The sequence below is a fragment of the Panthera tigris genome, chromosome A1 (assembly GCF_018350195.1).
Source record: "Panthera tigris isolate Pti1 chromosome A1, P.tigris_Pti1_mat1.1, whole genome shotgun sequence".
Taxonomy (NCBI): domain Eukaryota; kingdom Metazoa; phylum Chordata; class Mammalia; order Carnivora; family Felidae; genus Panthera; species Panthera tigris.
The window spans coordinates 178,464,968-178,487,519 of record NC_056660.1 but is presented as its reverse complement, the minus strand read 5'-3'; the positions used below and the strand labels follow the sequence as shown (position 1 = coordinate 178,487,519).

Genomic DNA, 22,552 nt, shown 5'->3' with positions numbered 1-22,552 from the left:
ACCAACTCATACTGCTGATCGCTTAACAGTTATAAGTCCCCTGTGACTTTGAGCTCAGGGTCGAGACTGACATTTTTCTTAAAGAGAACAGTCTTCAATCACTACTATTGAACACTGGATGGCTTTGGAAATTAGCCGTTTCTTCAGATGTCATAATGATTCTTTTTAAAAACATTTTTTTTAATGCTTATTTATTTTTGAGACAGAGAGACAGAGCATGAGCAGGGGAGGAGCAGAGAGAGAGGGAGACACAGAATCTGAAGCAGGCTCCAGGCTCCAAGCTGTCAGCACAGAGCCCGATATGGGGCTCGAACTCACAAACCACTAGATCATGACCTGAGCCAAAGTCGGATTCAACCAACTGAGCCACCCAGGTGCCCCTGATGTCATAATGATTCTTAATGGATTCAACCAAAATTTAAAACAAAACAACGATTATATACAGAGTAGTAAAGTCATTTTGATGAAATCACAAGTAATGTCAAGCTGCTTTAAAAACTTCCTATGCTGTCAAAACTTAAAACAAAAAATAAGATTTCCATTACTACACAAATTTTCAGTGAACATATTTTCCCAGCTCAAACTATAGTTCTAACAATGTTTTTCAGACCTCAATACAAGTACAAAAGAAACTTTTAAATTTCAAAATCCATTTATCTGAGCAATTGAGGAGCTTCCATATAACCTTCAACTGGAAGTGATTAATCTGCAATATAATGACATGCTAAAAGGAAAATTTAATAAAATTCTATAGATGCCTTCCAAGCAGTGAAAATGTTTAATAAAATCTTATGCTCATGGATTGATAATCAGTATTTGTCAGTACCTTCCTTTGAGAGTTTTAACCAACTGTGAGACGAAGCCAACTACAAAGTTTAGAGGGCACTCACTCCACACAAGATTACCCTCACTTTCAACACCAGTTGCAAGTTTGGGGTATTTCCCAAACCACCTTCGGAGTCAATAATTCATTAGAAGGACTCACAGAACTTACCGAAAGCTATTACGCTCACTTACCATTTTATTACTGGGAAAGGATACAGATTTCATAGTCTAGGGAAGAAGTACATAGAGTAGAATTAGGGCTCTATCACATAGGCATGATTGATTGATTGCCCACAATAGTTGATCAACCTCCAGGTCAACTGATACCATGTGGCCCATATCACATTTTGTCTTTTTGGCATGGTCAGCCTCTTCCCTAAATCACATTTTTAGACTGTTCAGTGTGATCGAAGTTTCCCAAGCAAACCATGACATTCCAAGGGCCTAAGATCACTTCCTAGTAGCTGAGGACAAATATCAGACCTCTTACTGGGTAAGATTAATGCTTCACTACATACCACCTGTAGGAAAAGACATTTTCAAAGATGAAACTTGTAAAATTTTATTACAGATCAGCATTAACATGAATATTTGCAATCTGTTTTGATTAAAGGGAATGCTCATTTTTAACTCCAATGAAGTAAAATGTGATCTTCCCCCATAATTTATTTTTCTCATTATTAGACCTACTCACAAAAGAATATACTCAATTAGTAATATCAAATTTAGAATTTTATCAATAAAAAATGTGGAAATTTGTTTTCCCTCTTGTTATATAAGTACTTACATAATACCCTCGATTTTGCTTATTGGCCTGCAAAGACTGAAATATTTACTATCTGATCCTTTTACAGAAAAAGTGCACCAACCTCTGATGTACAGTCTGATTTGTCATACTGCTGAGATGATTAGTTTTATGAGTTAACTTGGTGAGACTACAGACCTTATTATTCAATCAAGCACCAATCTAGATGTTGCTGTGGAAGCCTTTTGTAGATGTAATTAACATCTACAATCAGTTGGCTTTAAGTGAAGGAGACTGTCCTCAATAGTCTGAGAAGGCCTGGTCCAATCAGTTGAGAGGCCTTAAATGAGCTTTCCTTGAAAAAGAAGAAATTCCATCTGTGGACAGCAGCTCCTGCCTGAAAATTTTTAGCCTGCACTTCCTGATGGCCTGCCCTATGGATTTGAGATGTGCCAAACCAGCCCCACATTCACATAAGCCAATTTCTTTATATTTACATTACATTACATTTCTTTATATTTATATACTTATCCTACTGGTTCTGTTTCTCTGGTGGAATCCTGACTGATTCAACTGCTCACTACAAAACATACCACCTAAACTGTGCTGCTAGAAAACCAAAAGGGAAATTATTTTATTTTATTTTTAATGTTTATTTATTTTTGAGAGAGAGAGCACAAGCAGGGGAGGGGCAGAGAGAGACACACACACAGAACTCGAAGCAGGCTCCAGGATCTGAGCCGCCAGCACAGAGCCTAATGTGGGGCTCGAACTCATAAGCGGTGAGAATATGATCTGAGCTGCAGTCAGATGCTTGACCGACTGAGCCACCCAGGTGCCTGAAAAAGGAAATAATTTTATATAAAATGAAATTAATATTGTGCCATAGCTGCCTGTCAGCTGTGATATTATTGCCTAATCTAATTGACTTTTTAAGGCAGAAAGGGTAGTGAGAGTTATGAATAAAGAAAATTTGGGAAGACTAATTCAGTTTTATTACTGTGGGTCAAAGCGACTTTTTTTTAATAAAAAAACTTTTAAAAATGTTTATTTTTGAGAGAAACACAGAGTGCAAGTGGGGGAGGGGCAGAGAGCGACGGAGGCACAGAATCTGAAGCAGGCTCCAGGCTGTCAGCACAGAGACCATTGTGGGGCTCCAACTCAGGGACCCACAAGATCATGACCTGAGCTGAAGTCAGAGGCCTAACGGACTGAGGCATCCAGGCTCCCTTATTTCTTTGTTTCTTGATAGAATCTGTTCCCAGAGCAAAAATGAGATTTTTCCAAGAAATGTCTTTATTAGCTTACCTCTAGGACTCTTTTCCTGGGGGCCCTGTTGCTGGCTTTCAGAGCACCCTTACCTTCTGGCATTGTTGGTAAATCCCAAGCTTTACAGGAGAGTATTCTGGGCTTTTATCAGATTTTCATATGAGTCCGTGGCACCAACAGGATAAAAACCACAAATGACCTCCTCTGTAGGTATATATTTACCATAATGTGTCATCTGCTGTGTACATTATCTCCTCTAATCCACACAACAATCCTATAAAGTAGGCATATCCCATCTTGTGCTGATAAGCAAAAGAGTGTGGATTTGAATTCACATCAGATACCAAAGCTCCTGCTCCGGAGCCAGGGGAGGGAGTTCGGTTCAATCACTAGGCTCAGTTGTCTGGGAACTTCCTGACCTTGTGGTGGTGGCCTGGGGGGCCCCAAGTACCTGCTTGGCTTCTGCCCACTTGCCTAGCGAAGAGCAGGTTGGAGCGGACCTCCTGGCCTCCTAATGCGCCCCAGCCCAATGGGAGGGAGGAGGAGCGGGCGCCCCGGGGAGAGGAGGGCGGGCCCTGAGAGGGAGTTTGAAAAGAGGAAGGAAGTGGGGCCCGGCGGAGCGCCTAGCCTGGCTGCTTCCCCACAGAACGACGCGAGGCGCCCGCAGCCCCCCTGGCCCAGCCATGGCCCCCTGGCGCAAAACTGACAAGGAGCGGCACGGCGTGGGTAGGTGCGGGCACGGGGTCCCCAGCTGGGGGAAGGAAAGTTGGCCAGAGAACCGCACGCAGAAAGATGCTGCGGGAGGCGGCGGCATGGGCGCGGGCCGGGAGCGCTGACCCAAGGTCTGAGGGCACAGTGGCTTCCTCAGCCTGCTGCGGGGCCAGCTGGGTGAGGAAGAGGAGGCAGAGGGAGAGGAAGGAGGGCACCCCGCCCTGTGGGCTTCGCCTAGCCCGTGCCCTTTCCCGCCCGGCGCGCAGCCCCCTGCCTCTCCCCAGTGCTGGTGCATCCCTTAGAAGCAGTCCAGCCCAGTGCCTGTCAACCTGGCTCTGTGTGCCAGACTCGCAGTGTTTCAATGAGTGGACTCCATTGCCCCATGTAGAGAGCGGGCCTCATAAAGGAGCGCTCGTTCTCTCCCCTGGCCCGGCCTTGCCTGGCCCAGTGACACCCATCTGTCTGCTTCTCCTGCCTGTTCCTTCTGGGTCAGATGACCCCTGATTTGGTAGAAGGTCCAGAGGGCTATACTAGCTTGTGGGGTGGTATTGGAGGGCAGAGTCCTTCACTCAGCCCTGGAGAGCCTATGGGGAGAAAGGCTTCTCTGCCAGGTTATCTGGGGATATCCAAGAAGCCAGCCTCATCAGCTTCAGCCATCTAAGCTCCCAGAAGCCTCTGCCTCAAGCTCAGGGGCGGAAGTGGTAGCTGGGGGAAGGGAGGCTTCAGGTACTGGGACTCATTCTACTAAGTGGCACCCGTGGTGCAACCTCCATAGACTCACTGTGGTTTTCAAACTCAAGTGTGAATTTGAAAACCGCTGTATGGCAGACACCACCCTCAGAGATGAGGATTGAATAGGTCAGAGGTTGGAGGATCGGGGCGGGGGGGGGGGGGTGCTATTACTATGGGTAGTCCCAAGGCCACTGTTGGAGAAATACTGCCCTGGAGAGTTCAACATTTATCTGTTCACTTAATGGGCTCTAGGCACCATGGAGTGTTTTAAGACGAATGGTCCCCATCCAGACAACAAATAATAATCTATACCCTTGAGGGGCTCAGTTTCTTCATCTGTAAAATGGGAAGTTTGAACTAAACCCCAAAAGGACCATGTTTAACCTCAAAGCTTCTCTAACTTTGGCCCCTCTAGCTGGGGGTATTAGGCTGAAATTTTTCTCAAGTTAAGATGGGGACTGTTAAATAGGGCAGACCATTGTAGGTGGAGAGGCCAATGTAGTGTAGGAGATGAAAGCTAGACCTGGAGGGGATATCTGGGAAAGAAGAGAGGTTTGCCTTTCACCTGAAGGGAATGATTATGCTCAGAGTAAGCTGGAGCCACATTTTGGAAGGCTATAAATGCCAGGCTAAGAAGTTGAGATTCTTTCTACTTTGGCAGTGGGGAACCAAAGAGGGCTTCTGAGCAGGGAAGAGGCATGAGCAGATTCATGCTGCAGCCAGTGTGGAGGAAGTTTGGGTGGACAGAAGGGCGAAGGTGCCTGGGCAGCAGACAAGAGACAGCATTGGTGGTCTAGGGTAAGCAGGGCAGTTAATGGGGGAGATTGAGTGATATGGAAGAGTCCCAGCCTCCATCCCAAGGGCTGCAGTGCATTCCTGCTGTGAAGGCCCTGTGTTAAGGTATGAGGATCATGGGCTCTGGTGCTAGACTGCTTGTTCTTGGATTCCAGCTTCTGACACTTCCCAACCCTGTGACTCAGACAAGTTACTTACTCTCTCCAGGCCTCAGTTTCCTTGTCTGTATGATGGGGATAATAATAATACCTGCTTCCCAGGGTTATTGTAGGATTAAACGAATTCATCCACATAAAGTCCCTAGAATGACAATTGTACAAATCAATCCTCACTAAATGTTATCAATTATTATTCTTAGACTTTGTCCTCTGCATGGAGGTTTAGTTGAGGACATGACATCACAGGATGGGATAGAGTTACAGGATGGAGTGGGGTTCCCACACTCTCTAGAAGAGGAAAATCCCACCTATGTGCTCAGAGATTGGGAACTCTGTTAGGCCCTAAGCTCAGAGGCTTCTTGATCTGATAGTATAGCTGACATTTTTCATGCCTACTTGTGAAAATTCTATTTCACTGGGGGGCCAGAAGGTCTATGACCCTCTAGGGAGCCAGAGAGCACTTGGTAGGTGCCTGCTCATCAAAAGAATCTCTTTTCTCTGCAAATGAATGCTGGACTAAGGAAGGTAACCTCCAGCCCTCTTTCTTAGACCCTGGGTAGATGGAAGGAAAAGGCAAAGTTTAGGTTATGATGAAATGGGGGACTGGAGTCATGGAACAGAAAGAACAGAAACCTACAGTAAGGAGTCTGGATTCTAGTTCCAACACCATCACTATATGCAGACAGATCTATGCTCTCGTTTTCTCATTGCAAGTTAAGTAATTAATATTTTTTGATTTCAAGGTGTTCTTTTATGAAGAGCATTTGAGATAATGAGTATGGGGGCTTTGAAGAAGAAAAGAGAAACATATGAAGGATTAGGGGGTTCTTGAAATATCTCCAGAGTCCCAGCCAGGCCTAAAACACAAGGAGAATCCGAGCTTTGCTTTCCTATTTGGTTTCCTTGTCAGGAAACCAAACATTGCTGGTAACATTAGCCAGTCTTTTTCTGCCTTAATTCTCAAGGATTGCTGGTGTCTATTTGTCTCGGGGCTGGCTTTACACGAGGCTCCTTCATCATCAGAACTACTGGCTTCTTGCTCATCTTATTGTCTGGTAGGCAGCCAGTTGACCCTTCATATAGATCTATAGTCAGATTATTTTTCCTTCCTTGGGAAAGGAAGGAAACATGTGATCATTAGGATTCCAGAGAGTTCCAGAGGCGGAATAGGTGTTTCCAAGGACAAAACAGTGTGACTCTGAAGTAAGAAAAGGCACAGACTCTGTCCTTGGGGGAGATATATGTAACGTTAGAAGCTGTGGCTGTGAAGTCAGAACTGATTTCAAATATGGGCCTGTTTCCTCATCAATAGAATGGGGGGTAATGATGAATAATGTCAGTCTTGGGGGATTGTTGTGAGGATTGGATGGGGTAATGCAGGAAAAGCATTAGTAATGTGGTTGGCTCAATGAAAGTTAGCTGCTAAGGTCAAGGGGGTTACCTAATGGCTCTGGAGCCAAGAGAAACACAGAGTAATGTCAGATTCAGGACAGTTATGCCTTCCAAGAGTATAATATTTTGTGGTTTATAAGACCTATTCTCGTGCAATATCTTTGGCTCCAGAACATTTATGTGAGGCATTATCTTCATGTTATACATCAAGAAATCAAGGCCCAGAGTTCATATAATTTGGAAGCACTTGGGCGTGGCCTTAAATTCAATTGACTTTACAGGCCCTTTGCACCACACTAGGATGGAATCTGGGAAGGGGAACGTCATAGAAAAAGGCAAGATGTTGGAATGTATGTGGCATTTGGATCAAACAATAAATATTCTGCTTTGGTTTTAGTAGATGTTTATAATGGGAAACAAAACAAAACAAAAAACTTTGGAGAGGTAGGTTGCAGCCAGATTGTGAAGGGCTTTGAACACCAACCTTGTAAGTTTGGACTTCGTTCTGTGTACAATGAAAGTTTTGAGCAGGCATGCCACCCGTAAGAATTTAATATAATTAATTGTGAGAAGGGCGGGGATTGGATGTAGGAATACAAGAACAGAAGTAAGTGACCTTTTACCTGTTAACTGCCTGATTAGTTAACCCTGCAAGAGTCTACTTATAATAACATTTCCTTTTCACCTTTACTGTGTTAATCCTCTCTGCCTGAGTCTCAGTGATGAGAGCTTCCTCCTTGAAGGAGAGAAGGGAGAGCAGAAAAGGGAGAGGAGGAAAGAGTATAACAGTATCAGTTAAGAATAAGTGTGACTGGGTGATAGAATGCCTCTAAACAGTGGCTTACCCAAACTAGAAGTTTATTTCTCCCTCAAATAGGAAGCCCAGAAATGGTCCATGAAGAGGGGGTCATGGTCTGCTATGCTGCTTCCTCAGCATGAGGCTGCTGCCTCCTGAACTGAGCTGGTTGCTCAAGCTCCAGTTGTCAAGTCCCCCTTCCAGCCAGAAAGAAGGATGAAGGGAAGTAGAAGTACATGACCTTTCTCTTTAAGGACACCTACCTGAGGGCCCACTTAACACTTCCTCTTGTTTCCTATTAGCTAAAGCCTAATCACGTGACTGAGGAGGGAAGCTAGGAAACGTAGTCTGTAATGCAGGCAGCCATGCACCCAGCTGAAAATTAGGAGTGCTATTTCTAAGGAAGAAGGGGAAGAAGGATTTGGGGGATGATATGTCAGTTTGTTTAAGGCAGCCATAAGAAAGTACCACAGACTGGGTGGCTTAAAAAATAGAAATTTGTTTTCTCACAGTTCTGGAGGCTGGAAGTCCAAGGCCAAGGTGCTGGTAGATTGGTTTCTCCTGAGGCATTGACTTGCAGACACCTGCCGTCTCATGGCTTTGTCCTCACGCATTCATCTCTGTGCACGCTCACCCCTAGTGTCTCTTCCCCTTAGAAGGATGCCAGTTATATGGGATTAGGACTTCACACTAACAGCCTCATTTTTAATTTAATCATGTACTTAAAGAACTGATCCCCAAATATGGTTACATTCTGAGGTCCTGGGGATTAGGGCTTCAACAAACAAATTTGGGGGACTAGGCATGGATAACAGTTGAGTCCAGAAGGGATGACCCATTGTCTGTGGTATGACATTTAGGGACAGGTCAGGCTTTTCAGACAGAGAGTGAGGGGGGGAATTGGTGCGGGGGGCTTCAGTGATGCCTAGAAACCTCTTCTATATGCAGGCTGTCTCTGGTTATGGTTGAGTACTTGCTGGCAGTGTTGGGGAGCATTGGTAGTGCCTTCTAAGGGCTGTTTGGGAGGATCTGTTCTATGCCCCTCCCTAGCTTCTAGTGGTTTGCTGGCAATCTTTGGTGCTCCTTGCCTTGTAGAGGCATCATCCTGATCTCTACTTCCATCTCCATACAGTGTTCTCCCTGTGTATGTGCCTTTCTCCAAATTTTCCTTTTAATAAGGACACCACTCCTTATTGGGTTAGGGCCCACCCTAATGACCTCATTTTCACTTGATTACCTTTGTAAAGACTCTATCCAAATAAGATCACACATTGATGTACTGGGGTGTAGGACTCTAACACATCTTTTGTTTGTGGGAGGGGCACAATGCAAACCATACTAGGCTCTGCAAAAGTAGGAAAAGGGTCTTTTTCCATGTCTTGATTGGGGAATATGGATGAATCTGAGACCACCCCCACATACAGGAATGCCTGTGATGCTGTTGCAGTGCAGGACCCTAGACAGAGCTGCTCCATGCCAAAATGGACAGATTTGGAGTGGGCAGTGGGTACTTGAATCTTGTGCGGCACAGGCTCTTATTAAAGGAACAAAATCCATTCAGACTGGTTCAATTAAAAGTTGTGCAGTATTTATGTGTATGTGAGGAGGGGGTAGGTATATTTTAAGGATCAGGGGAAATAAAAAAGAAATCCAGGAAACATGAGAGGCAGGTGTCTAGAAGGGTCTGAACTGCGACCACCCTGGAAACCTCTGTCCCCCTTCTTATGGCAACCCAGCTTCTCTTAACACATCAGCACTATTCTCTTCTCTCTCCTCACCAACTCCTTCTAATTCCATCACTCATTCATAACTTTGATATTCTGATAACATCATAATAGTGGCCCCAACATGCCACCCACCCCAACTCTGCATGACTTTGCAATTCAAGTGTCTACTGAATCTTTTATCCATATTTATTTGTTCAAAGGTCTGAGAGAGGAGATCTGAATAGATGGACTCACATTTGCCAAGGTAATAATCAAGGAGGAGGGATAGAGAGCATTTTTCACTCATTAACTTGTTCAGTCATTTACTCATTCATTCTTCATTATTTCTTAAATATTTATTGGGAATTTCTTATGTGCCAGGCCCTATGCTAGACAAGGAAATTACTAGAATTAGACCAATATGGTTCCTACAGTGTTGGAGGTTATAGTCTAGTGGGAGAGATTAAAAAAAAAAAAAAGGACTTTGTGGAAAAATCAATAAACATATAATTACATTGTATGTGCCAGTGTAAGAAAAGAGTTTGTTCCGTGAATAAGAATATTGGAGAGAAGGGTCTGAGAAGGCCTCTGAGGAACAATGGAGGAAAGAATTCCAAAGGAAACACTTGGAGGGATCTTAGTACATGTATCTTTGCTATGGAGGCCAACTATATCTTGGACTGGTCCCTAGAAATTAGTCTGGTGCAACAAAAACAACAACAACAACAACAACATGTATTGGAAATCTGATTCCATCCTAGCATCAATTCTTAGGTGCCTGGCTTTCCACTGTCTAAAGCATCAGCAATTTGGGATTGTTCAGAAGTGCCTGCTCTTTGAGTCCACTAAAGAGATGGTCCTAATCCCTAGGCTTGTGAGAGCTTCATCAGTTAGTGGCTATCTTGTTCCCAATCATAGTGTTTGTATTTGAATGAACCTTAACAGACTGTTTACTAAGCTCTGCTTCTTCCTGAGATCAACATCCTTATATTGCTGTTGTATGTTGAGGCAGGCAATGTAGTCACCATAATATTATAATTTCTGGATCTTTGGACTTTTGTTTGTTTGTTTGCTTGTTTTTTTAAAGCTTACAGGTCTTTAATAGTCAATTACACATGGGTGCCACAGTCTGTGTTCTGTAGCAAATGTCCTGCAAATGGGAAAGGATAATGCTCATCACCATCCAAATCCAGAGGAATCTGGGTAGAGACACTACAAAGGTTCCCTTTAATAGGCACTTTCTCCCATCTTCCTACTTCATTTAATTGATGTGAGTTAAAACACAGTAAGGCTGAGTTTGTAAGCCTCTTAAGTCTTACTTGGTTTTTAGTTCTCTTTGGAGAAAGTCATCTCCTGTGACCTCAATAGGACACTGTCAGCTTCTGCACTAGTTTAAAGCTACAGTCATAGAAGCTGGGGTTGGAAGGGGATATGACTTCATTTCTCACTTTGCCAGACCCCTCTCTAGACATTACTCCAGGGCACTTAGAGTTTTCCTGACAACACATGATCCCGTGAATCCAAGCCTAAACTAAGATGGTAGAAGGAGACAGGTAGACACTGTGACTTGCATAGATGCAAGATCCAACACAGATTCTGAATAGAACAGATGTTGAGCAGTCATTTGTTGGACTGGATTGAGTGGTGGCAATGCCAGGGCTGAGACACCATGATCAGCATGTTGGGTTTTGGCAGAGGGACAAACATAGTGCCAGCTGAACCTATAGGATTTGCCAAGGAAGTGGGAATTTGCTGCTTGCCTCACTAGTTGTGTCAGTAGAGAGTTGTCTCAGGAAAGAATGTTCTGGGTAGAATCAACAGTCAATGCAAAGGTCGTGAAGAGGGTACCTCTCTGATGTGTGGGAGGTCCCTGTGGCTGGAGGAGAATAAGCAAGAGGCAGAAGAGTAGGAAATGAATTCTCTGACGGGAGGTTGTATTGAGTAGTGCCTGGCACATGTTGCAATGACTTCAGCTTTTACTCTAAATGGAAGGAGGTGGGACACTGTAGGGGTTTCAGTAGAATTGCAGAATGTTCTGAGATGTTTGGAAAGGATTATTCTAGATGCTTTATGATGGAGAGAGGGGAATTAAATGAGGAATCAGGAAGGCCAGTCCAGCAACTACTACAATAACCCAGGCAAGAGATGGTGGTGGCCCACACCAGGGAGGCAGCAGTGGAGGAGGTGAGATTCGCTTAGATTCTGGATGTGTGTGTTGTAGGTGGAGAAAATGGGATTTTCCTCATAGATTGGAATTAGGTATGAGAGAAAGAGAGGAATCAGGAGTGACTCCAAGGTTTTTGGTATGAGCAGCAGGGAGAATGGAATTGCATATGAGACTTCCTTACTTAAACTGTTGATCTGAGTTATCCACAGTGTCATAAATACTAACATTGCTCACCTTTTTTCAACATGGTACATTTACAGGGCACTTGTGCTACCACATTTAACCACCCTGTGAGATGGGTACTTTTATCATCCTTTCACAGATAAGGAAATGGAGGAGCAGAGACCTTCAGGGTCTCACTGAAATGCAAACTCTTTCAGGCAGTTTCCTTACACTTCATTCCTGGAGGAACCTCTTCTGTTTTACTGAAGTACTCAGTTTTCATCTTTTAGTTATGTAACAAACTACATGTCACTTCGCCCACTGGATAGCATATTGTCTGAGGGCAGAGCTCTGTTTTGGGGTCAACTTTGAGTCCATCCAGCTATAAGGCACTAGCAAGAACATGCTACATAAGAGAAAGTAATTGTTATTGTAACGTGGGACCCCTTAGGAATCCAGTGGACGCTGTAAACTTCCTTCTTGCAAATCTGTACGTGTGCCGTTTTGCATTACAATTTCATCACGGCCCGTCCATGAAAGTGAGTTAAGTAAGAGCCCAGTAAAAGTACTCAGTAACTGTTTAGTAAACCAATACAATAGACACAGCTAAGGCATTCTGCCCAAGGTATAAATTTTTGGTTTTGGGAGCTGTGAAGGAGAAGAAAGCTGTTTTTATTGCCTATTCATATCAATTAAATTCAGTAAGCCTGTGTTAAGTGATGGTCCTAAATTGGGTATTATGCTAAGTGATGGTCCTGAGCTGGTTTTGATAAAATCACAGTCCCTGCCCTCAGGAAACTTACAATTCAGTAGTAATCTCTCTTTCTTCTTTTTGTTCAAGGCAACAAACAACACCATTATTAGTACTAATGTCTCCATTTCACAGGTTGGGCACGGGTGCACCTTTTGCTTCAAGCTACCATAGCTCTTCCCTCACCTTCATCATATTTCATTGCAGGTTCATGTTGAATTATTTGGCTCTTCCCTAGAATGTAAACTCCATGATATCAAGACAATGACTCTTGCTCTTCTCTGGCACAGAGCAGGTGCTCAATTAGTAATTGTTAATTGGATGGATGGGTGGGTGGGTGGGTGGATGGATGAGCAGGTGGGTAGATAAGTGGGTAGATGCATGAGTGGTAGGGGTGGGGAGGTGATGGGTTATGGGTGGCTTTTCACTATCTGGTGGTCTCATAAGATTCGGATGGACTGAGTTGCCCCGTCTTGCCTTCATCTCCTCAACCCTAACCGTTTCCTGTCAGGAGGCTGGGTTCTATGAGAGCAGTACAGCAATGAATGGAGTATTCTTGAACTCTTCCTCAAACATATGGACCCCTGTAGTTGGCCACTGTCCCCAAACTCAAATAGAGTCACCCTGGGATTTTATTCACATGGTCCAGCTGTCCCTCATTGGGACTGTGTCCACATCACACCAAGCCTACCCCCCTTCCTCCCTGCCCTTACCACCTTTATTCTCCACCCACCTCCTCAGGGGCTCTCACTCCATTTCTCCCCCTCGCCCTCCCTCTGCGCCTCCCTCTCCTTCTAGTCTCACCTCCTTCATGGGGCCTCTCTTGATCTCTCTCCTCTGAGACTCCACAGCTGCTGTCCACAGCTTAGCCTTTTATTTTTAAGAGTTTCTTGTTTTTTCTGGGTTAATTTTGTCTCTTCAATTAGATTTTACAAAAGCTCCAGGACAGCAGGAACTATCCCCTCTCTTCTCACTTTTCTAACTTGCAGGATCCAGCAGAGTGTCAGACACTCCCTTCCCTGGAAGTGAGGGGCTGAAGAAATCAGCCCTTGGTTTCATCATAAAGCCATTCTTCCAACTCTAGTGTGTGAGTGTGTTAATATAGGAGAGAGTGTGTGTGAGTGTGTGTGTGCACCTACAGCAGCCCTGGAAAGGAGAGTGAATCCCATCATGATGTTTTAGAGTAGTGCTTAACAACTTTGACACTATTGACATTGGGGCCAGATTCTTCTTTGTTATGGGGCTGTTCCGTGCACTGTAGGATGTTTAGCAGCATCCCTGACCTCTATCAGCTAGATGCCGAAGCTCCTTCACTTCATCCTCTTACCCCTCCAGACTGTGACAACTGAAAATGTCTCCAGACATTGACAAATGTTCCATTGGGGGCAAAACTGTCCCTAGTTGAGAATCACTGTCCTTAGTTAGAGAACTCATGGCAATCCCACCTTTCTCTTGTTAGCTGAGCATGTCCCTTTGGCTTACTAAAAATGGAGTACAAGGACTCCTGCGTGGCTCAGTCGGTTAAGCGTCTGACTTAGGCTCAGGTCATGATCTCGCAGTTTGTGAGTTCGAGCTCCATATCAGGCTCTGTGCTGACATCTTGGAGCCTGGAAGCTGCTTTGCATTCTGTGTCTCCCTCTCTCTCTGCCCCTCCCTTGCTCATGCTCTGTCTCTCTTTGTCTCTCAAAAATAAATAAATGTTAAAAAAATTTTTTTTTAAACGGAGTACAGTGATAGGCACTTTGGCTTCTTCTTGGCTGTGTCATCCTGGACTATTCACTTGATCTTACACTACCTCAGTCTTCTCATCTGTAAAATGGAGAAGACAATGATTGTACCCAAGAATTATGGTGAGGATTAAGTAGGTGACTATGGATAAAGCCCTTGGAATAGTGTTTAGTGCACAGAAAAGCTCAGTGGAGGTTGTAATTCCTCTGTCTTCTCCTGGTCAGTGGAGGATTACTTCCTCCTTGGTTACCTCTGGCTGTGATTCTCAAACCTTATTCAATACCATCACTGGATGTGAGCTCTGGCCTTGCTGCTGGAAGCTTCTGCTGGGTCATGGCAGTTGCCCTCCCTGATGCAACATCAGGATGTTGCCTTGGTGCTGAGCCTGTCAACACCTTGCCCAGAGACTTCAGGCAAAATGCTTGTGCATTTACAATGAGTGTGTTTCACGTGAATTCAAAGTGGGCCTGCCAGTAGGTGAGTACTCCCCTAGGTTAGAGACCCTCCAAAGTCCAGCTCAGGGACTAGAGAAGTGAACTCAAGGCAATTGTATTATTTTTCTCCATTATTGTTTTTGCTCCTCTTATGTATCTACTTTTCCAAACTCTATTATTAACACTTGGTATTTGCTGAAGCTTTTACTTTCAAACATGTCAGCAAAGAGCAGGGCCCCAGGTGAGGTATAAGTCCACCCTAAAGATCACAGAGCACTTGGCTGCAATCAAATTGGCAGCTAAGCTGAATCAGCATCTCCTGAAGTAATCTTAAGAAATTCATGAAACGGGGCGCCTGGATGGCGCAGTCGGTTAAGCGTCCGACTTCAGCCAGGTCACGATCTCGCGGTTCGTGAGTTCGAGCCCCGCATCAGGCTCTGGGCTGATGGCTCGGAGCCTGGAGCCTGTTTCCGATTCTGTGTCTCCCTCTCTCTCTGCCCCTCCCCAGTTCATGCTCTGTCTCTCTCTGTCCCAAAAATAAAATAAAAAACGTTGAAAAAAAAAATTAAAAAAAAAAAAAAAGAAATTCATGAAAGAGTTTAACCAGAAGAAGGGGCATACCTGCCCTTCATGTTCGCATCCCTTCAGTTCAACAAGTATTTATTAAAGCTCTGTAAATATTGATTGAATTCTACTGTGGGAACAACACTGGGAATTCAGTGGTCAAAAGGCAGACTCAATCTTCACCCTCACCGAGGCTGGAGAAAACAGGAAATGAACAAGTCTAGTATATACTGTGTGTGTATATATATACATATATGTAAATGTATACCTACACACACACACACACACACACACACACACACATACACACACTAAATTGTAACATCAGAAATAGGCTGGTAAGGGAAGCAAGAACTTTGGACTCTGATCTGGGGTTGAATCCACTTTTTACCACTTTCTAGCTGTGTGGTCATGGGCAAGTTCCTTAATCTCTGAGCTTCTCACATGTTACATGAAGATAATAGCTTGGAGGATTACTGTGAAGATTAAAGGCAGTGATACTAGTAGAATGCCAGGGATTTTATCTGTCTTATCTGTCACTATAACCCCAGGACTCAGAACAGTACCTAGCCCACAGTAGGTGCTCAGATGAATATCTTTGCAAAAATCATATATGCTTGGTAGATAATATATGCCCAATAAGCGTTTACCTTTTTTTGGTGGGCAAGCAGTGTGTGCAGTGGTTAGAAAGCAGACTTCTGGATCAGTCAATTGACCTATCTAAGTTATGAGGTGGATAAGTTGTTTGCCCTCTTTGTGTCTCAGTTTCCTCATCTATAAATCCAAGAGAAACATGTACTTACCTCCTAACATTGCACAAACTACAGCGACCCCACCCTAGTTGTTTCTGTGCACTGCATGCTATAACAATGGTGTTTACTTTTTATTTCTCTCAATTTGGGTTCCTGATGAACTGTGTATCTGAATATGTTTAAGTGGAATTGGTGGCTAATCAATGGGTTCTATTTCTAGGGTTGTTGAAAGTCTCACCTGTCTCAAAGTAGCTGTTTCCACTGGCTTGCCAACCCACATTTCCAGTATCAGAGTCCTCATTGGGTTTAATGAGCCCAGATGACCTTGGTACTTTAAACATCCCTTTGATCCTCAGCTATAAGTATTTTGGTTTGAGCCGGCTTGTCAGTAACCAACTGCTGCCTTGGTTCTTGGGTATAGTACTTTGATGGAGGAAGAAGTCAAATCCTTCATGCAGATGTGTCCGTATTCTCCAGTGTCTGGAGACCTTATATGAAAGGGGAAGCTAGAATGGGTGTCTCTGGGAATCCTGCCACCCACCACTTTTCCATCTTCCTTGGGTAGGCATGGCTAGGGTGGGGCAGGCTATGATTTTAGTGGCTTTACTTATTTTTTGTCCTATATCTTCCTCATGTTTTTCTGCCCCTTTCATCCCTCATTCAAAAGTTGACAGTGGTTAGGCCTACAGGGAATAGGGAAAAAGGTGATCTGTTTCTACACTGGTCAGAAGTAACTCAAATGAGGATCATAGATAAGCAATCAAACTTTAGCAAACAGTAGCATTCTTGTTCAAAGTTTCCTGTTAGTCATTTAGAAAATTTAACAGAATAGGGTATTGGTATGCAAAGCCACTTCCTTGTCAGTAATGTCTGATTTTCCCCAAATGGAGTCTTGAGAATAGAGGCCCTTATGCAAACGCAGAAATACATTTTTAAATTAAACAGCAACATCAGTTACTTTCATTTTCATACAATGTGCGTCTTTGGAATGAATACAGACCTTCATGTTGAATACCATGTTTCAAGATCTCTCCAAGACATTTTCTTAAATTGATCAATTTGAACCTTCTAATCCGATGAAGCTGGGCAGAGGGTGAGGAAGGGATTCCTAAGGAAAGATGAAGAGGAAATAGGGAACAAAACAGTCTCACCCCATCCTCCTAATGTCTGATGGACAGACCTTATTTGCTAGTTCCTCAGAGGCCAACTTATTTTGTGGATGGGATTCTTCTGTTAGAAATTTCAGTTGCCTCCATGGCCCTGCCCAGGTCTGTGACAGACATGTTCTCAGCCAAATTTCTGGGGTTGGAGGGAGCAAGGAGTGGGAGGGTCTGAGTTAGAGCACCAGCAAGCTGGAGCAGGTCCAAATGTCAGCAGCCTGTGTGGGGACAGGGTTTGAAATCAGACCAAGTGTAAAGGCAACAGAGAAACATGCTATGTTTATGCAGGAGAAGAGATTCCTGAGTCCCCTGAGGGCCTTCTCAAGGTCTGGTTTTGAACAAAGGATTAATTTTATTCAGTGTTGACCAACAGTGTCATTTGTTGCAAACTGCAGGGAGACAGATTTAAGGTGACCTAAAGAAGAGCTCTGAAGGAGTTCTTCTGGAAAGATTGCTTTAGGAGGTTTTATAATGCTAATAAAGAGAAAAATGATGACCATTTATTGAGGACTTACTATGGCCAGACACCAGTAAATCCTTTGTGTTTTAATCTCAGCTGAGCTTCCTAAGAACCCTGCAAATTAGGGACTATCATCTCCTCCGTTCTGTGATTGGGGAAAATGAGACTCAGGGGTGTGAAGCTGCTCCAGCAGCCTTCCACTGGCCCTTACAGTGACTTTGGGTGGATTACAAAAATAATACCCCTCCCCTGCCCAGATCACAGGTTGCATACTAACCTCCAATGGGTCACCCCTTGCAGGGCAAACCTGTATAATCACATGCTGGGGCTCTGGGCTTGAGGCTGGAGCCAATAAAGGGCAAAACTAGGCCCAGGAGCCACATCTGCGTGACTCCAGATAGACTCTTGACTCCCAAGTTTTATCGTCTCTCAGGATCGAGATTTTCCATTACTATGAATACCTACAAACACTGGTTGGTCCCGTGGTGAAAGGGCTGATTTGTATAGGTGTTTGGACTAAATAGCCTCTAAGTTTCTTCCTTTTCCCGTAGAGAATGTGGCAAGACTGAAGCGTGAAGCAGGGTCTGGTGAACACCTGAGTACCTGCCATCTAGGTTCTGTGGGGAGGAAACAGGTGCAGAGAATGAATAAGGCACAGGGCTGGGTTAGAGTCCTGGCTCTTACTGCCAACAGGGTAAGGGGAGATTATGGGTGAGCCACTCAAACATGTACCTCTGTACCTCATTTTCCTCATCTGTAAAATGAGGATAGTAGCTACCTCATGTAGTAGTTATGAAGACAACACAAAAGGACAATTGAGAATATGCTTCTCTGGGACACAGTGAAACAATATTATAAATGCTTCTTTTTTATGTTTGAGGAGGAATCTGATCTCATTTCTTCTCCAAGGCTCCTTCACTGATATGATTACTGCTTTCACTCCATCCATGTTTTGTGAGGTTGTGTTTTCATTTTCATTTGTCTCAAAATATTTTCTAATTTCCCTTGTGAGTTCTTCTTTGATACCTTGTTGCTTAAGAGTATATTGTTTAGGGACACCTGGGTGGCTCAGTTGGTTGTACAGCCAACTCTTGATTTTGGTCGGGTCATGATCTCACAGTCCTGAGACTGAGCCCTGAGTTGGACTCTGCACTGAGCGAGGAGTCTGCTTGAGATTCTCTCTCTCTCTCTCTCTCTCTCTCTCTCTCTCCCTCCCTCCCTCCCTCCCTCCCTCCCTCCCTCTTCCCCTCTCCTGCTAGTGTGCACACATGTGCTCTCTCTCTCTCTCAAAAAAGAGTATATTGTTTGATTTGCACATAGTTGTAAATTTTCCAGTTTTATTTCTCTTATTCATTTCTAGCTTCATTCCTCTGTCATTGGAAAAGACACTTTGTATGATTTCAGTGTTTGTAATGTATTGAGATGTGTTTTGTGGCCTAACTTATGGGCTATTCTAGAAAATGTTCCATATGCATTTGAGAAGAAAGTACATTTTGCTGTTGCAGGATGGAGTATTTTGTATATGTCCTTTAGGTCTGGTTATTTACAGTATGGCTCACATATTCTATTTTCTTACTGACTTTATGCTTACATGTTCTGTACATTACTGATAGTGGGACATTGAAGTCTCTGGTTATTATTAGCCTCTGCCTAGTTCTCCTTTTAATTTTGTCAGTGTTTGCTTCATACATTTTGGTGCTGTTATTAGGGACATCTGTTTATAATTGCTATATCTTCTTGGTGTGTTGACCCTTTTGCCAATATATGATACTCTGTCTCTTGAAACACTTTTGACTTAAAGTCTGTTTTGTCTAGTATTACCATACCCACTACAGTGTTTTTTGTTACTATGTGCAAGGAACATTTTTTTCCCCATTCTTTTACTTTGAACCTAACTTGTATTTTTGGATATAAAGTGAGTCTCTTGTAGATAACATACAGCTGGATCATGGTGGGGTGTGTGTGTGTATGTGTGTGTGTGTGTCTGTGTGTGTTTGGTTATTGTTTTATAATCTTTTTATCAATCTCTGCCTTTTGCCAAGACAGTTTTATTCATTTACATTTAATGTAAATACTCATAAGGAAAGTTTTATTTATAACATTTTGCTATTTGTTTTCTATGTATCTTACATGTTTTTTTGTTCTTCAATTCATTACTACCTTCTTTTGTGTTTAATTGATTTTTTCTAGTTTACTGATTTGATTCCTTTCTCATTTACTTTTCTCTCTGTTTTTTGCTTATTTTCTTAGAGGTTAACCTGGGGTTCACAATTAACATCTATCATAATAAGAATATATTTTGAGTTAATACCAATTTAGCTTCAATAGTAGACAAAACCTCTGCTTCTGTACAAATCTGTCTCTTCCCTTTTGTTGTTATTGTCACACATTACATTTTTATACATTGTGTATATGTGTGTATTATAGATTTTATAATTATTATTTTATGTATTTGTCTTTCCAGTTGTCTATTAGTGATGGACCTCTGTTTCTGTTTATCTCTTAACTTCTCCTTTATATTTGAAGAATAATTTTTTGAGAGATAGAATTCTTGGTTGATTTTTTTTTTCCTTTTAGCACTTTAAATATGACATCCCACTGCCTTCTAGCCTCTGTGGTTTCTAAAGAGAAATCACTTATTAATTTTATTTAGGAGTCTTTGTACATGATGATTTGCTTCTCTCTTGATGTTTTTAAAATTCTCTGTTTTTTTTTTGTTTTTGTTTTTTTTGACAGTTTCACCATTATGTCTCAGTGTGGATATCTGTGTTTATTTTGCTCAGATAGCACTGACCTTTTTGGGTCTGTAGATTTATGTCTTCCATCAAATGAAAGTTTCTGGCCATTATTTTTTCAAATATGCTTTCTACTCCTTTATCTCTCTTTCCTCTAATTATGGAATCTCCCATTGTATGAAGTTTGTGTGCTTGATAGTATCCCACAGGTCACTTAGGCACTGTTCATTTTTCTTTATTCTCTTTTCTTTCTACCTCTCAGGCTGGCTGATCTCAACTGACCTACTTTCAAGGTTATTGATTCTTTCTTCTGACTGCTCAAGTCTGCAATTGAGCCTCTCTAACATTTTTTATTGTATTTTTTAGCTACAGGATTTCTATTTTATTAGTTTGTCATTTCTATCTATTTAATAATATTCTCTATATTATGCGACATTATTCTTTTGGTTTTACTTAGTTATTTGCCCATAGTTTTCTTTAGCTAGTTGAGCATAAAGACAATTGATTTAAAGTCTTTTTCTTATAAATCCAATGTATATCGTTTGTGAGGAATTTCTATTAATTTCTTTTTGTTCTTCTGTGAATAGGCCATACTTTCTTGTTTGTTTGTTTGTTTGTTTACATGCCTCATAATTTTGTGTTGAAAATTGAATATCTTGAATATTATAATGTGCTAGCTCAGATGTCAGATTCTCTTCCTTGTCAGGGCTTGTTGTAGCTGCTTAATATAGGATATAATGGTTTGTTTGTTTAATGACTTTTCTAAAGTACTTTTGTGAAGACTGTATTATTTGTTGCAATATGGTCACTCAAATCTCCAAATGCCTGGAGTTGAAAGGAAAAGAAATCTGCTGTTTGCAGCTGGACTCTGTATGTGTGTATTGGGGCATACTTTTAACACTTAACCAGGCCACTTGCAGCTCTGCCTTAGCCTGCCTGCATTTCCTGACAGCATGGTGCTTGAAGGTCAGTCAGAGTTGAGAGTTTACGGCCTTCTCCATCCTTTATTAGCATGTCCAACCATGTGCATAGCCTTCCAGATCCCCTGGTATATGTGGGTATTGTTCAATCCATATTTATCCATATTGTAGTAACTGTAACTACTTTATTCCTTTCTGTGGCTAAATAATATTCCATTGTATGGATAGACTCTTTTGTTTATACACATGCCAGTGGGGGGAAGACAGAAGAGTGTTAGTTAAGCAGGGGAGTGATATAATCCCATTGCACTGACTATTGCTCTGGCTAATGTGTGGCGATTGGATGGAGGGAGGCAGAGTAAATGTGGAAAGGCCCATGAAATGGCCATTGTTCTGTCTCTCTAATCCCAGTGGTCTCCAAACCAAACAGAAGCTCATTGCTGATAAATCATGTGACCAAACAGGGCAGATAATAGATTGAACTAAATGAGAGGAATCCTGAGTCCTCCTGGTAGTCTTACCATTGACTTAATTTACTTCTACTCCCCTCATTCCTCCAAAGCATAAATAATAAACAATAATAAAGGACAAGCTCATAGCTCTAATCTTTTGGGGAGCCCACACACAGGTCGAAACAGACAACTACAGTTTCTTAGAACAAGGTCCTCTCTGCTCCGTCTGGCTCTAGAAACCCACACAAAGGACACAGAATACCATTTTCAAGACCACCACCGAGGTGGGGAGTAAGGGTAAGTTAAAATGCCGGAAAGCTTTACCAGGTTTCAGTTGCCTTTTTCTTGATTAAGCATTTTCTTGATGTAAACTTTTGACTATTTTCTAGGGTTCTGATACAGTTGATTCTGACAGCTTTTGTCAGATTTCTCATTACTTCTTTGGAGGGACAGGCACGTGGAGTTCCTTACTCTGCCATTTTTGCTGAAGTCACCTGAAGAAGTAGTTTTTGAATACATTTTGTTTTGTTGACATATGAGGAAACTGAGGACCAGTGGGAGAGGGAGTAAATTGAGTTGCAACAGTTGCTACCCCATGGATGAATCTTGAGGACACTGCTGAGTGAAAGAAGCCAGTCACAAAAGACCATGTATTATATGATTCTATTTGTATGCAGTGCCCAGAATAAACATATCTGTAGAGACAGAAAGTAGATTAGTGGCCACTTGGAGCTGGGGTAACTTTCCGAGGTGATGAGATTGTTCTAGAATTAATCATGGTGATGCCTGCACAACTCTGTGAATAAATTGTTGAATTATATACCTCAGATGGGCAAATTGTATTCCAATAAATCTATTCCCAAATAAATAAATAAAATCCCTCCAGCTTCTCATTCTCTTGGAGTAAAGCTTAAACTCATCACAAGGCTGTGCGGGACCTGGTCCCTACTTCTTCAGCCTCATCTTGTATCACCTTTTCCTCTCGTATCTTACTCCATCCACAGAGGTTTCTTTTGATGTTGTCTGAATATGCCAAGTGCCTTCCTTCCTCAGGACCTTTGCACATGCTGTTCCCTCTTCCTGAAATGCCCCTCCCTTAGTGTCCCCACAGCTGAACAGCTCAATTGCTTTGTGTATC

The 22,552-nt window shown here is 42.7% G+C and overlaps 1 protein-coding gene across 2 annotated transcripts in view; it reads left to right on the top strand.

The window, feature by feature from the left end:
- Nucleotides 1-3,449: 3,449 nt before the first annotated feature.
- Nucleotides 3,450-22,552, top strand: part of DOCK2 (dedicator of cytokinesis 2) — a 417,345-nt gene continuing 398,242 nt past the window's right edge. For both annotated transcript variants that reach the window (XM_007077642.3, XM_042992600.1), the window contains exon 1: nt 3,450-3,565. In XM_007077642.3, coding sequence (XP_007077704.1) covers nt 3,523-3,565 — 43 coding nt within the window. In that variant the 5' untranslated portion in view covers nt 3,450-3,522. The remainder of the gene's footprint in view (nt 3,566-22,552) is intronic.